The following is a 14779-nucleotide window of genomic DNA, read 5'->3' on the forward strand; positions in this document are numbered from 1 at the left end:
AGAAAGAAAAGAAGAAGAATACATCAATTTAAGTTGTATTCTTTAGAAGAGAACCGGAGCCTACTTTCATATACACAATTGCATAATAAAAAGTTTTGAATGCATCTTTTTATCTGTCTCAGCAGGAAGGAAGAAATTAAGGTCATCTAATTCTGACAGACTGTCACTTCAGCTAAAACCTCTGTTGTGAACTGTCTGTTGAAATGACAGTTCAAGAAGCCTTTCTCTAAATGGTAAGATTGAGAAAACTAAAATCTATTTAAACGCACAAAGCCCTAAAAGGCAAAAAGGTAAGCAGTTATCACATCTTAAAAACTTCAGCACATCTGAAGAGTTGCCAAAAGAGCACAAACTCCCCACTTCAGTATTATTCACACAATACCGTATTTTACGGACTATAAGACACTACGGACTATACGACGCACCTTAAATTTAATCCAGTTTTTGAGAGCTTTCCTTCTCTGAGCTTTCCTTCTTTCCTTCTCTGAGCTTTCCATCTCCCCTCGCCTCCATCTCCCCTCCAAGCCCTTCCACCGTGCCCCGCTCTGTCCTCTTGCTTTCGTTCTCTTGCGGGGTGAGCAGCAGCGAGCCCACGTTGGTGACCCGCAGCGGCGGCAGCCGCTGGTTGTTGTTCATCGCGGCCGCCAGCAGGCAGCAGCCTCCCTCACTGCAGAAGCATCGGAGCGGCAACCGGAGGGCGCCTGGGGAAGGGGGCTGCGGGCGGGCTGACTAGGACGCTCCTGACAGGCCCCAGCGAGAGAGGAAGGGAGGAGGGAAGCGAATCCTCCCTGCTTGCCTTTCCTCCTCCTCCTCCCCCCGCTTTCCCGACAAGCCCAACTTCTAACTTCTCCCCGGAGTACAAGACGCACCTGAATTTGGGCAGTTGTTTTTCAAGGAAAAAAGTGCGTCTTATACTCCGTAAAATATGGTAATTGTGGCTATCAGTTGCCCGTGCGCTCAAACTGATTGAATCACTGGGATTCATCATCTTTTAAGCACTTAGCAAGCTCAGAGAAGGTCACCTATAGACTGAATATCTCTTAAACCACTGATCTTCCACTGGTGGATTGTACCCTGATCTTAGGCAGGTAACCACTACCACCACCAATATTGTTTAGGGGACATATTTTAATAAAAGAACACAAAGCGATACCAGATGCAGGAAGAGGCCAGAACTCCCATCAGTGTCCAAGCAAGGCCCAACACCAATTTTTAACATGCTCCCCACTCCCAACACAAAGCCTTCCTGCTTCAAATAGTTTATATAGTACTGCTGATGATGGTGCTTGTTCCCTCCAATACCTACGGCTGCTAGTCCACTGCCACAGCCTCTGGATTCTCTTGTGCACACAAGATGACACCAGTACCGCTGGAACATTTAGTTCTTGAGCAGTCATAGGGTGGCACACTGTCTCAAACTACAGGCCCCAGAGTTTCCTGTAAAAATGTGCTTTCTCTTTGTTCTAGTGCACTCAGAGCCTGGGGCAGCAACTCACCATTTATATTATTTGTTCCATTCTAACAAGCACATCTTCAAAATATAGACATATAATATAGGGGAAAGCAGGGGCGTAACAAGGCTGGAGTGGGCCCAGAGACAAAATTTTTAAATGGGCCCCTTGCTGATACACACACACACTTCACAATATATAGTCATGTGACTTGCCTCTGGGGGGGCCCTCAAGGCGTGGGGCCCCCCAGGCAGCCGCCTCCCCTTGCCTAATAGTAGTTACACCCCTGGGGGAAAGTGTGCATAAGAATCAAGCATGATCTACAACTCAGTGTCATTTCCACACACACACACACCCCGCCCCCGGTAGGCTAGCAGTCTGCTCCCCCACCCAATCCCCTAGGACCAGATAAAGTACATTTTCCTCCTCCCCTGCTTAGGGCCAACTTTTAATAGTTATGTGGAAGTGGCATTTTGATAGGTGCAGCTACCACACAGGGGTGAAAAGCTGCACCTACTACAATGCCATATTCTGCACAACTGTTAAAAAGATACAGGAGTCTTGCATCATTCTCTTTATCTGGTCATTTTAGAGAGTTGGACATAAACAAAAAAGTTAAAGTGGGTCTCATTTTGCGATTAAATGATAGAAGCAAGTTTTACAGCACATAAAAACCATTTAAAAAAATCAATGTTTTAATTTAGACTGACTTTCTGGAAGTAAAGCCAGTATAGTTGAATGCATCAACAAGACACACTGGCCGACATCCAGTGGTACTACTCAGGAATTACTCTAAATGACTACTAAACTTGAAAAGGACTTAAACTAGTTAGGCTGTCAGCCACTGACAACAAATGTCAGTTATACCAGGACTGCAAGGGAAAGCACTGTTTTCACTATGGGGCTTTTCTCAGTACACTTTTAAAACTGCACCTATTCCAACACTGACTTATTTATTAATTTTTTCTCTGTGTAAACCACCCTAAGCCATTTTTGGAAGGGCGGTATAGCAATCAAATAAATAAATAAAGAGCATCTGGATCCAGACCACAGCTCCTTTATGACATTTTGTACAAGGTTTTATTTGTCAGGCACAACTATTCCATTTCCAGTGGAATAATGACAAGTTTTAACTTTATGACCACCAGTTTATTCTATATTTTCCATTACGGCAATGGCCATCTAATAGTTTGATGTCCACCAGTGGTTTTCTGCTATATGCGAGGCAAACATGAATGCTTTCTGCAGCCAAGTAATTTCCTTCCCAGTTTAACACTGTACAGCAGTTATAGAAATGTAACCAAAAAAATATTTTCTACAGGCCAACATATTTCAAATCCCCTAGTTGTGTCGCTTGTGGATTTAAACAATCAAATAATTAAAGTCAGTTTTCTAAATTAAGCCTCCTCACTTCACAATGTATAGAATGTAAAGGTGCACTGTGTATTTTGTTTTAAGCAACTCATAAGAACCACCTCTAATCTTCTGCAATGGAAGCATCCACTGCTAAGCTCTCCATGAAATAAACCATATATGTACATCACACTGAGATTAGCAGTTTCAGCACAACTTCTCATAGGGGACCAATGTTTTAATTCACTTTGTTATTTTTAGTATCAGTGCAAGTTAATCAGCTTAGATTTTTCTTTCATAAACCTATAGTAAGAGACCCTTTCACAAAAGCTTGCATAAGACTATTTAAGTGAAAGGCATGTCTACTAAGTGAGTTCTTTTATCTCTAGAAGAAATGTCTCAGAAAGGACTTGTGAACCAAAGTTTGGAACACCCAGGTTACAGTTCCATGCACACTTATTTGGGAGTATATATATGCAAAGGATTGGGCTGCATGCATTATACGGTACCATTGTAACAGTATCTTGTAGAATATTCAAGAGAAACTCACCCTATATGTGTAACAGCATCCCTGTTTTCACATTCAGTAGTCCATATTGCTATTTTGTCACCCTTGGCTCTAACATTAACAACAGCTCCACATACATCATCGCTATAGTCATCAAAAGACTCTCCAATAAGGCACAGCAGCTTTAAAAGAGAAAATACAAAAACGAGTCCAAGGTAACTTAAATACTGATTAAATAGTGTAAATACTTAACAGCATTCCATTAGGAATGCATAGGAGAAAACAGTAACAGCAGGAAGAGCAAGTAAGTGATACAATGTATGGACAGTACCCCAATTCATACAGTTTATTTACAACATGAAACCGCTAGGAGAGATCATCAGGGAATATGGAGCTGGGTGTCACCAGTGCGCTGATGACACTCAGATCTACTTCCCCATGTTAACTTCTTCAGGTGATGGCATATCCTCCCTAAATGCCTGCCTGGAAGCAGTAATGGGCTGGATGAGGGAGAATAAACAGAAGCTGAATCCAGATAAGATGGAGGTACTTATTGTGTGGGGTCAGAACTCCAGAGACGATTTTGATCTACCTGTTCTGGATGGGGTCACACTTCCCCAAAAAGAAAAGGTCTGCAGTCTGGGAGTACTCCTGGATCCACACCTCTCCTTGGTTTCTCATGTTGAGGCGGTGGCCAGGGGTGCTTTCTGTCAGCTTTGGTTGATATGCCAGCTGCGTCCGTTTCTCGAGATTAATGACCTCAAAACAGTGGTACATTTGTTGGTAAGACTTCTGTAATGTGCTCTATGTGGGGCTGCCTTTGTACGAAAACTTCAGTTGGTTCAGAATGCGGCAGCCAGGTTGGTTTCTGGGTCATCTCAGAGAGACCACATTACTCCTTTGTTGAGTTACACTGGCTGCCGATAGGTTTCCGGGCAAAATACAAAGTGCTATAAAGGCCTAAACAGCTTAGGTCCTGGGTATTTAAGAGAGCGTCTTCGCTACAAACCCCACCACCCATTGAGGTCATCTGAGGAGGTCTGTCTCCAGTTACCGCCAACCCATTTGGTGGTCACACAGAGATGGGCCTTCTCGGCTGCTGCCCCGAGGTTGTGGCATGTGTTCCCTGCTGAGTTACGATCCTCCCCATCTCTGGCTATTTTTAAAAAACATTTGAAAACCCTTTTTTTAACCCAAGCCTTTTCAGGTTTTTAATTAAAAAATACTGTTTGTTAATTTTATGTTTTTTTAAATTGTATTGTATTAACTTTTATATGTGTTATATGTTGAACTGTTTTAATTTTTATGTGTTTTAATTGTTGTTAGCTGCCCAGAGATGCAAGTTTGGGTGGGGCATAAATTTAATTAATTAATTAGCAGAAACTGCCCTTCAATACTCAATGAAGTTTAAAAATACAAATATTAAAAATGCAAATAAAAACGAATTCATACGCAAAACCACACAGAATTTTATTACTACAAATATAATCTCCACTAATTCTCACGAGCCTGCCAGAATAAAAGCATGTTTCCTAGCTATTTAAGGGGACAAGAAAAACCACACAGAGAACATATCACAATCCCAAAGCCATTACAGAAGAGGCCATGCTTCTGAGAGATGATCACTCATTTCCCTAAAGGAAGGAACCTGAAGACTTCCTAGTGACCTTAAGGTTTTAGGGACTCCTAGATCGAAATATAGTTGGTCAAAGCCTGCAGTATTGTGTAGACTGGCAGTGGGACTCCAAGGATAAGAATGTTCACCATCCCTACCTCAGGATACCAGGGACCGAACCTCAGACCTTCAAAGTAGGTGCCCCACAACAGAGTTACAATCTTTGCCATATATTGCCATCTGCATGGCAGAGAGAACTGAGTGCACTGCTCTTCCACTACCCAAATATCCCAAGTAACGTAGGAAACAGGACAGCGTAAATCCTAGAACACAGATTCCAGGTCTAATCTGTACCTGACCTTTCCAAGGCTTTCAACAGCTTCCAACAAAGTACAGAATTCTTTTAAAAGACAGTACCAAACATTCACTAGCACAGTAAACTCTATAGCAACAGTACTATAGAATGAGAAATGTACATGCAGGAGCCACAAGGCTTTAAAAGAAAAAAAGGTTCTGAATCCTTTCTGAAAAGCCACCATCAAGCTTTGGATATCAGGGGGTTGTCCATAACCATGGGGCAAATATAGTAAAGACCCTATTTCTTGCCTTACCCCAACATTGAGCTGGCATAGGGCAGAGTCTACCCCAGTGAATGTAAACAACTGGTCTTATACTGGGAGAAGCAGACTATGGTATGTTAATTGCAGGCTCTGAAGGGCTTTAAAGTAATAAGCAGCACACTAAATTAGACCTGGAAGCTAATTAGCAGCTAGTGAAAGTGCTGCAGGACAGAAGAGTGGTATTCCAGAACACTCATAGAGTCCTAATCTGATCAGACTGGGAGATTACTAACCCATCTGTAACACAACAGACCAGACCCTCCAAGAGCACTGGGATTACCTTTCTCTTACCTGGATTCAGTTTCAGCTCGTTTAACCTCATGTACTCTGTAATAGATTCCAAACACTGGTTTAGAAAAGAGACTAACAATACACAAAGCTGGGGGCATCAGGCTACTGAGGAAACCAGAAGTTCTGGATGATTGCTTCCCAATGTTTAACAGCACTGGTAATAAAATTGACCCTTAAACACTGCTGTTAATTTCCAAGGGACTGTGCTACATTAATCAATAACATTGAGGCTATTGAGTGTCCTCATTTTTTGTTTTATCCAGAACGACAAAAGAACCAGACCCAACAACTCTAGTAGTTTGTGTGCATGGAAAGCTGCTGAGGTCCAAAAGTAAAGAGATAAGTTCTTTCTGCCTATTTTCAGACACACATCATCCAGAATAACAAGGCTGTCTCAGTCCCATAAACCATAATGCATAACTGAAATGGGTAGAGGAAAGAAGTCATCCTATGACTGCAGTTGCTTTGTCACCACACATTCAGTTACCTTTCCTATTAAATGGAAGATCTGTAAGACCTAAAGCTTAGGTAGGCAACTAGAAGGCAAGTGGAGGAGAACTCGGTTCGAATTTGACAGGATGCAACATGTGACCCATTTGAAGGCTTATGGGGTAGCTGTGAATGAAGTGAAAAAGTTTTTGGTCTGGGCACATTGCATCTGCAGCTCAGCAGAGCTATCCCAGGTTGTGAGGACTTTAATTTCTGCTCCTTCTGTTTTAAATCAGTCCCTGAGGTCATTCTACTCTGACACTTTTAATGGGTTCTTTGTGGACAAAATCTCCTGTATTTGGGCTAACTTGGACTCCACTGTTTCCACAAGGTTTATGAAGGAGGTGTTCAGCAATCCCTCTTGCAGTATTAGGTTGGATCAGTCTCAATCTGTGACTCCTGAGGATGTGGACAAGCTGCTTGGGGTGGTGCGGCCTACCACTTGTTCTCTGGATCCTTACTGAACTTGGCTGCATCTAGCAGGGAGATTGTTGGAGGTGGCCTAGTTAATATAAATGCATCACTGAGGGAGGGGAGGGTGCCTCTTTGAAGGCGGCAATGGTTAGACTGCTCCTTAAGAAACCTTCCCTGGACCCCTTAAGCGATGGATAGTTACAGGCCAATCTCCAATCTCCCTTGGTTGGGCAAAGTGATTGAGAGGGCGGTGGCCAACCAGCTCCAGGCAGTTTTGGAGGGTTGAACTGATTATCTAGACCCATTTCAAACTGGCTTTAGAGCTGGCTATGGGGTTGAGACAGCCTTGGTTGGCCTGATGGATGACCTTTACCAGGGAATCGACAGAGGGAGTGTGACTCTGCTGGTTCTTTCGCTCTCTCAGCAGCATTTGATACCATTGACCATAGTATCCTTCTGGATTGCCTGTGGGAGATTGGGACAGGGGGCACTACTATGCAGTGGTTCCACTCCTATCTCTCAGGTAGATCCCAGATGGTGGAGCTTGGTGATAGTTGCTCCTCAAAATAGTAGCTGTTATATGGAGTCCCTCAGGGCTCCATTCTGTCACCAATGCTTTCTAATATCTACATGAAACCGCTGGGTGAGGTCATCAGGAGGTTTGGTGCTGGGTGTTATCAGTACGCTGACAACACCAAAATCTACTTTTTTTCATCTTTCATGAAATGGCACTCATTCTCTAAATGACTGCCTACAGACAGTAATGAGCTGGATGAGGGATAACAAACAAACTGAATCCAAGCAAGACAGAGGTGCTTATTGCAGGGGCTCAGAATCTAAGGGATGAGTTAGATCTTCCTGTGCTGGATTGAGTTACACTCCCCCAGAAGGAGTGGGTTAATTACTTTAATTAACTGATTTTAATTGTTTTATTTTTATGTAAACCATCCTGAGCCATTTTTGGAAGCGTGGTATATAAATCAAATCAATCAATCAGCCTACATATTTCCAATCAAAATATGTTTCTTCAGGGGAGATTAACAATACCTTCCTTAGTAAAGAACATCACCTCCTGAAATATATTACTATTTCAGTCTAAGCTCCACTTGCTAACCTTCACCAGCCAAGATAAACTTGGATCTAAATATATATCTAAAGAACTATTAACACCTTGAAGACAAAGAAGGCTGAAATAATCTAATGAGCAGCAGCTGCTTCTAGTGCTGATCTGAAAACTATGAAATCAGCACTTTTGGTGAAGTTTAGGGGACAAAATTTTAAGGTTTTGATGGTGACTTGCTTTTATTAGCAGTACCAGGTGCTAGTACTCTTTCCCCCTTCCAGCTATGTTTTGCTGCTATGAGTAGTGCTTTAGTGCCAGAATAATAACTGTAGTGTTATAAAAAGGGGATACTAACACCCTGTGCCACTACTAAAGGTAAGCCCCTGCTGAAACCTTAGTGAAAATGGTCCCCACACCTTCCTGAAAATGCCCTCCCCCAATTTTGCTACCTGTGAACACAGAGAAAGTGAGGGGGGCTCTTCAAACCAGGACTAGCTTTGACATGTCTAGCCCAAATTCCGATATAATTCTTACAAGCAGGTCAGACCAGATCTGAGTGACTTTACCAGTAAAAAGCAGCAAACAAAATTGTTAGAGTGAGTTGCAGATGCCTCAGCCTATGCTAGATCATCCCTTGAGCACTCAAATCCTCATCACCCGGAACAGCTCAGCTGCATATACCACCACCCACAAAATGGTAGCAAGGAATAATGTCTTCACTCATTTGCAGGACTATGACTCAAAGGCATGTTCAGTCAGATTTGGCACAAATATTATGCCACTCAGTCTTCCTACCCATTTTCTACTTTTCAGAAATAGAAATAGGACTAGGAACATCACAGATTTTTTTTTGGCGTGTGTGTGGGGGGAGATGATGAAAGAGGCAACTCATCAATTGGCCTGATCAATCATCTATTCTACCCATCCAGAAGAGCAGCAACAGAGTTACTTGGAGCATCTTTATAGTTAATCTCCTATTTAAAACAGTGGTGTATATGCTGGTGACATCTAGACTTGACTACTGTAATATGCTTTACCCTGGGCTGCCTTTGTATGTAGTACAGAAACTGCAGCTGGTACAGAGCCAGTGTGGTGTTGTGTTTAGAGTGCTGGACTAGGACCGGGGAGATCCGAATTCAAAACCGCATTCAGCCATGATACTAGCTGTGTGACTCTGGGCCAGTCACTTCTCTCTCAGCCTAACCTACTTCACAGGGTTGTTGTGAGGAGAAACTTATGTAGTACACCGCTCTTGGCTCCTTGAAGGAAGATCGGGATATAAAATGTAGATAATAATACCAATATAGAATGCAGCAGTCAGGTTGGTCTCCAGGGTTACCCGAAGATACCATATTAAACCCATTTTAGGAGAACTATACTGGCTGCCAATACGTTTCTGGGTGAAATACAAAGTGCTGATTATTACCTATAAAGCCCTGAATGGCTTGGTTCCAAGGTATTTAAGCCACCTTCTCCATAAACCCTGCCGCCTGTTAAGATCCGGGGAGGTCTGGTTGTGGTTGCTAACAGCTGAGTTGGTGGGCAGCTCAAAACTGGGCCTTTTTCTAGGTTTGTCTCAGGACTTCGGAATGCATTTCCTAATGAAATTAGAGCCTCCTCTTCTCTAGATGTTTTTAAGAAGGACCTGAAGACATAACTGCTTAGTCAGGCTTTTAGTTTTAGAGTTTTTATCTGTATTTTAAACTGTTTTAATTGTGTTAAATGGTTTCCTTGTTGCATTTTTAGATCGTGAACCATCCAGGGACTTGCGTATTGGGCAGAATAAAAAAGTGTTAAATGAATAAAATAAAAGAATTTCAACCCACAAATATTCTGGAATTTTAAAAACCTCAAGCTTCCACACCTTGTAAAGATGACTAGCCTTCTTCAACAGCACCTTGATTAGCTAGCAGTCTGACCATGAACAGTATATTGTCTGCACAGAATGATCTTCCACCACTGCTCAGCCAAAACCAAGTTAAAGGTTAAAGAGGTAACTGCTAGGTGACTCTACTTGCTTCCTCCCAGAAGAGCTATTTTATTTCCCATTTCAAACACAAAATGAAGATACCACAACCATTACTATAAAACTTACGGTCTCTAGCCAGAAGCGATCAAGGTCACTTCGTCTCTGCTGCTTGTTTAGTGTAATTAGCCATCGCCCTCCCCTTTTATTCTTCTCATCTTCCCACATGGGCTCAATACCGTCCTATAAAAGTGCAGTTAGAACAAGCACTTAAGTCCAAATAAAGTGCAACTCAATAACATTCAATTTTACAAAAACTATTTGGGATTCCAATCTCCTCATGGTCATGACACTGAACATAAGCTTTCTTTCTTTGAAGCCTCAATATACAAAATAAGTGTATGGAAAAACTCTTCCTACAACTTGAGAAAATTGGAGTTAGATTAGCCATTTAGGGATTTCATGTATAGCAGGAACATAAAAACATGCAGTGAATGACACGGTAAGCAACTATTCCAAAAAATGGGAGACTCACTTGAGCTGCAGGGGTTGTTAGACTGTTTTTGGTGTCACTTTTTCATACAGATTTCAGTAGCTCTATAATACATATATCTGTTCTAGAACCAAACTAAGGACAAAGAAGCTAGGCACATCAAGTGCAAAAGGAAACAGCCTGTGTGAAGGTGAGGCTGTGCAATTTGCAAGCCACCTTATGTTTTTGGGTGGGAACCCTCTCCAAATTACCTTTTAAAAAAGATGTATCCCCCCCCACCCCCCAAATTAGCTAAACCTGTCTCAAGGAAAGTTTACTCTGCATACCTTAAAGAGTGAGTAGTCACAACCAGGCATTAAATTACTAGACAGCTGGATATGGTTATATAATCTGTTTGGAAAGAGTAAGCACAATTAAAAAATGAACTATTGCAAACATGGCAGATCATCATATATTAAGGCTATTCTCACTATCAAAATCCCTGGTGGATAGGGAGGGCAAGAAGGCAGGATCGAACCTCCCTTCCCCACCAGACAATGGTCAATGTTTTCTTCAGTGCACCACTGTGCACCCATATGATCTGCACTGCTCCCGGCGGCACGGATCATTGGAGGCCCGAAAAAGAAGTCCCAGCCTCCAGGAATCCCATAATGCACCACGTGACAAGCCCAATGCATTGGGGGATTCCCCTGTAAGTCAAGCACTCTAGGTGCCAGACTGTGTGTAAGGCTGCATGCAGCCTGAGCACACACACAATCCCGGCTCCAGGGTAAAGGGTGCACTCGCACCCTCTAATCCCAGGCTTTACTTCAAGCTGGGGCTTGCGGCCAAGGAAGCACCAGGATCGGGCTTGATCCCAGCGCTGCACACGAGCAGCCCAACCCAGACTGCGCTGCTCATGAGAGTAACCTTATTGTGTATTTCAAGTAGAAGTGTAAAGAATCTGAGTCTAGGTTTCTTAATAGGAATTCAAATAGGCTATTCTTATTAACCCATGTGTTACTAAAGAGAACAAAATTCCAAACCACAACCCAGCTGTATGTGCAAGGCACAGATCCAGGGTTCACTATAGAAGACAATCCACTCAACATTTCCATTATCCCAAACATTTAATTGCATTTCTCACATCTCCTTAAATACACAATAGCAATCGCTACATTGCATAATTACTATGTAGTGCTACTAAATTACTATGCAGGCCTGTTTCTTAAGAAGCTGCACACTAAAAATCTCCATGAGCAGGTTTATTGTTCTGAAACTTTCCTAAATCATACTTAATTCAGCCACGTTAAATATTACAGCATTTGCTCATTTTCCCCATGTACTGCTCTGAGTTTACCATTCATTCAACACACTCAGTTCTCTCTATTTTCTTCTACCATCCTGAGTAACAGAAAACAAAACATTCTAATTTCAAATTCAACTGACAGCTCCATACCAACTTTGGCACTCCACAGCTGGTATATGGATCTCTTCTATGCTAGATATAAAATGCTGCACAGATGTACTCGAAGATGAAAAATATACTTTAAGGATTACTGAGATTAAGATTAACATTTCACTTACGCCCAAAAATCTTCAACAGTATCAAACTTTGAAATCAGACGAAGATTTGCTTGCCAGGTTTTACTTTTATCATTTTTAAAGAACCAGAGCGCCCACCTGAAAAATATTGTTTTTGGTTAGTACGCTGCAGCCAATTATTCACTTAAAACATATTTTTTTCCTATGTAACTGCTTTGAAAACGTGTTGGAAAATTCTACACTGTATAAAGATTGCTAATAATAATTAAGGTAAAAAAAGCAGGACGTATCAAAACTGGTCATAGAGCAGAGAAATTTGAAAAGGAATAATTTAGATCAAGAGAATATGAAGCCCAGAATTAGTTTTTAAATCACGATGAGTATGCAGGCATGCTACTACAGCTCCAGACTCTAATGCTAACAAGCAGAGAAATATTTGATAAACGCTCAGCATTTAGATATGACTGCTTGCCTAAGAACAAAAAATGTATCATAAATACTTCTGTTAAGCTACATTCAATCTCCTTTTAGGAACAGGTTCTAGGGAAGTCTATTTGAAACATATAATCTGAAGTGTGCTTTTTAAAGAACTATGCTCCACATGCACAGAAGTGAGCTGTACGTCTATCCCTACCTGGACATTGCATGTGTACAACTAGTCACGGCATATGTGGTTTCCTCTCCAATCTAGAAGCTGGGACAACATATGTAATGCCCCCACTTTAAAAGCTCAATTCTCAGTTATCAGCTGTTGGGCAAGGGACTAGATTTAGTCCCCAGAAGTGTGGGTTTGAAAGTTTTCAGCAGAAATTTTCACAACTGTTAAACGTGGAAGAGATTCTATGGGAAAATAAAAATTCATTGTTTCATAAAAATTATTAAATATGGATACCAATGCAATATTTGGCAAGCAATTTCAGAGTTGTAATATTTAAGGCGATTTATTCTTAGGAAGTATGAGAGAGTCCATATGTGTTTTGTTGATTTGTAAGCAGGAGGGTAGTATGGTGGTTTTGTTCAGTTACAAAATATATAGGTCAAACACCACATCAAAATCTATTTAAGACATCAGAAAAAAGTGCATAGTAAAGTTTTCTGAGTAAACTTTTAATGCAAATTTAATGCATTTTTCCAGTCCAATATTTTCTGAAAACCCACATCTGTACCTGACACTGCCCCCGCCTCCCTTTGCTAAATGGTCAGAGGACCTTTTAAAAGTGGATTCTCTTAATCTAACAAGGGGAGAGCAGCTGGCTCTATCCACCCTCAGTACAGTATCTTTCCAGTGACTCCTGATGGTATCTATCTTATGTTTCTTTTTAGATTGTGAGCCCTTTGGGGACAAGGATCTATCTTATTTATTTATTATTTCTCTATGTAAACTGCTTTGGAAACTTGTTGAAAAGCAGTATATAAATATTTGCAGTAGTAGTAAACAGCTGAATATGAGATTTCACCTTTAAAAAACTGGAATTCACTGGATCATTTTACTAGGCCAAGAACTTCAGAACTATGATGGCCACTTTAATAGCCAGCATGGTGAGCCAGCGTGGTGTAGTGGTTAGAATGCCGGATTAGGACCGGGGAGACCTGAGTTCAAATCCCCATTCAGCCACGATACTAGCTGGATGACTCTGGGCCAGTCACTTCTCTCTCAGCCTAACCGACTTCACAGGGTTATTTGGGCTCCTTGGAGGAAGAGCGGGATATAAATGTAAAAATAATAATAATAATAATAATGTTTATCATCAATAATAACCAACAGTATTGATGATAAAATTCAGCTATCCCATGGCCTTGGGAAGGACTCGATGTCTGGATAAAACAAACCAGTCAATAACACCTGTCTGACTGTGTAAACAAGAAATAATAATAATATTCAATAACATTATTTCATCTATACAAACTAGAGTTTTATTTTATAGCATGCTTGAAAGCCCAGTACAATATATACTTTATATTGTATATATTCACACAACATGAAACTTGATGCAACATGAAAGCTATCCAGATATTAGGGTAATCAGGAATAAAGCTTATGTGAGTCACATGAGGTTACAAGGGAGATTTGCTAAAAGGAATTTTATTGGAGGCAAAGCTATTGTGAAAATGACACCACATCAATGCAGCAACTTCAATTTCTGTAGTTTTGTTTACCAGCTGCAATCTATCTTCAAAATTTCAACAATGCAGCTATTTCGGTAAGAGAAAGGAAGAATATAGCACAAGCAGGATGCAAAATGAAATAAAAAGGCAAGATCTGAACTAAAAGAGGCTACATAGCCACTATTCCCCCAAACACTAAAATGGTACAAAGTAGTTTAGTCCATTACAAAGAATACATTCTAAGAGCAAAGGTCTCATTCTACATTGATGCAAATTCTATGCTATAAACACATTTTATCCCTCAAAGATTATATACACACTAATGAATGCCATGTTATATTGATGATTTGTAAACCATAATGTTCATTTTTGCCATTAAGTACCGAATAGGTCAAATGCAAATAGAAGGTATACATAATTTCCTTAGCTAACATCCAGTTCAAGTGATCTGCTGATGTTAAACATAATTTTCCAAAGTGGTCTTCACCTCACAACTATAAAAGTTTTTTATTCCATTTTATATTTGTTGTATTTTGGATTGCGTACACAATCTAGAGATGCATGGATCAGGAAGTAAACAAATATGATTGATAAATAAATAAAAACAATTTTTGAATGGTTTGAAGTTTAGCTCAAGGTAACACTTGCAACTGGAAACACAGTAATAGTATTAAAGGTAGTCATCGGCTTTCTGACCATATCTTAAGGCTGACAAAGCTAGAGCAAAGACTACAACACGACTCATAAGCCTAGATCGTGGGAAACTGTCCCCAAAATACAGATCATATTAAACGTTCTCTGCAACGCAGAGCTGTTGCAGCATTTTCTAAACCAGAGTATATATTGTATATAGCAGAGTATATATTCCCAGATGATGCCGACTACA

At 40.9% G+C, this 14779-nt stretch overlaps 1 protein-coding gene across 4 annotated transcripts in view; it reads right to left on the reverse strand.

Moving 5' to 3' along the window:
- The window catches only part of EIF4E (eukaryotic translation initiation factor 4E), a 36557-nt gene that overhangs the window by 1059 nt on the left and 20719 nt on the right, over positions 1 to 14779 (reverse strand). For 2 of the 4 annotated variants that reach the window (XM_053252266.1, XM_053252267.1), the window contains exons 3-7: positions 12422 to 12627; positions 11830 to 11925; positions 10590 to 10653; positions 9900 to 10013; positions 3355 to 3494 (exon numbers count right to left, since the gene is read on the reverse strand). In XM_053252266.1, coding sequence (XP_053108241.1) covers positions 3355 to 3494; positions 9900 to 10013; positions 10590 to 10653; positions 11830 to 11925; positions 12422 to 12429 — 422 coding nt within the window. In that variant the 5' untranslated portion in view covers positions 12430 to 12627. The remainder of the gene's footprint in view (positions 1 to 3354; positions 3495 to 9899; positions 10014 to 10589; positions 10654 to 11829; positions 11926 to 12421; positions 12628 to 14779) is intronic. The other 2 variants (XM_053252265.1, XM_053252264.1) reach the window with 1 other exon arrangement.

The sequence above is a fragment of the Hemicordylus capensis genome, chromosome 5 (genome assembly GCF_027244095.1).
Source record: "Hemicordylus capensis ecotype Gifberg chromosome 5, rHemCap1.1.pri, whole genome shotgun sequence".
Taxonomy (NCBI): domain Eukaryota; kingdom Metazoa; phylum Chordata; class Lepidosauria; order Squamata; family Cordylidae; genus Hemicordylus; species Hemicordylus capensis.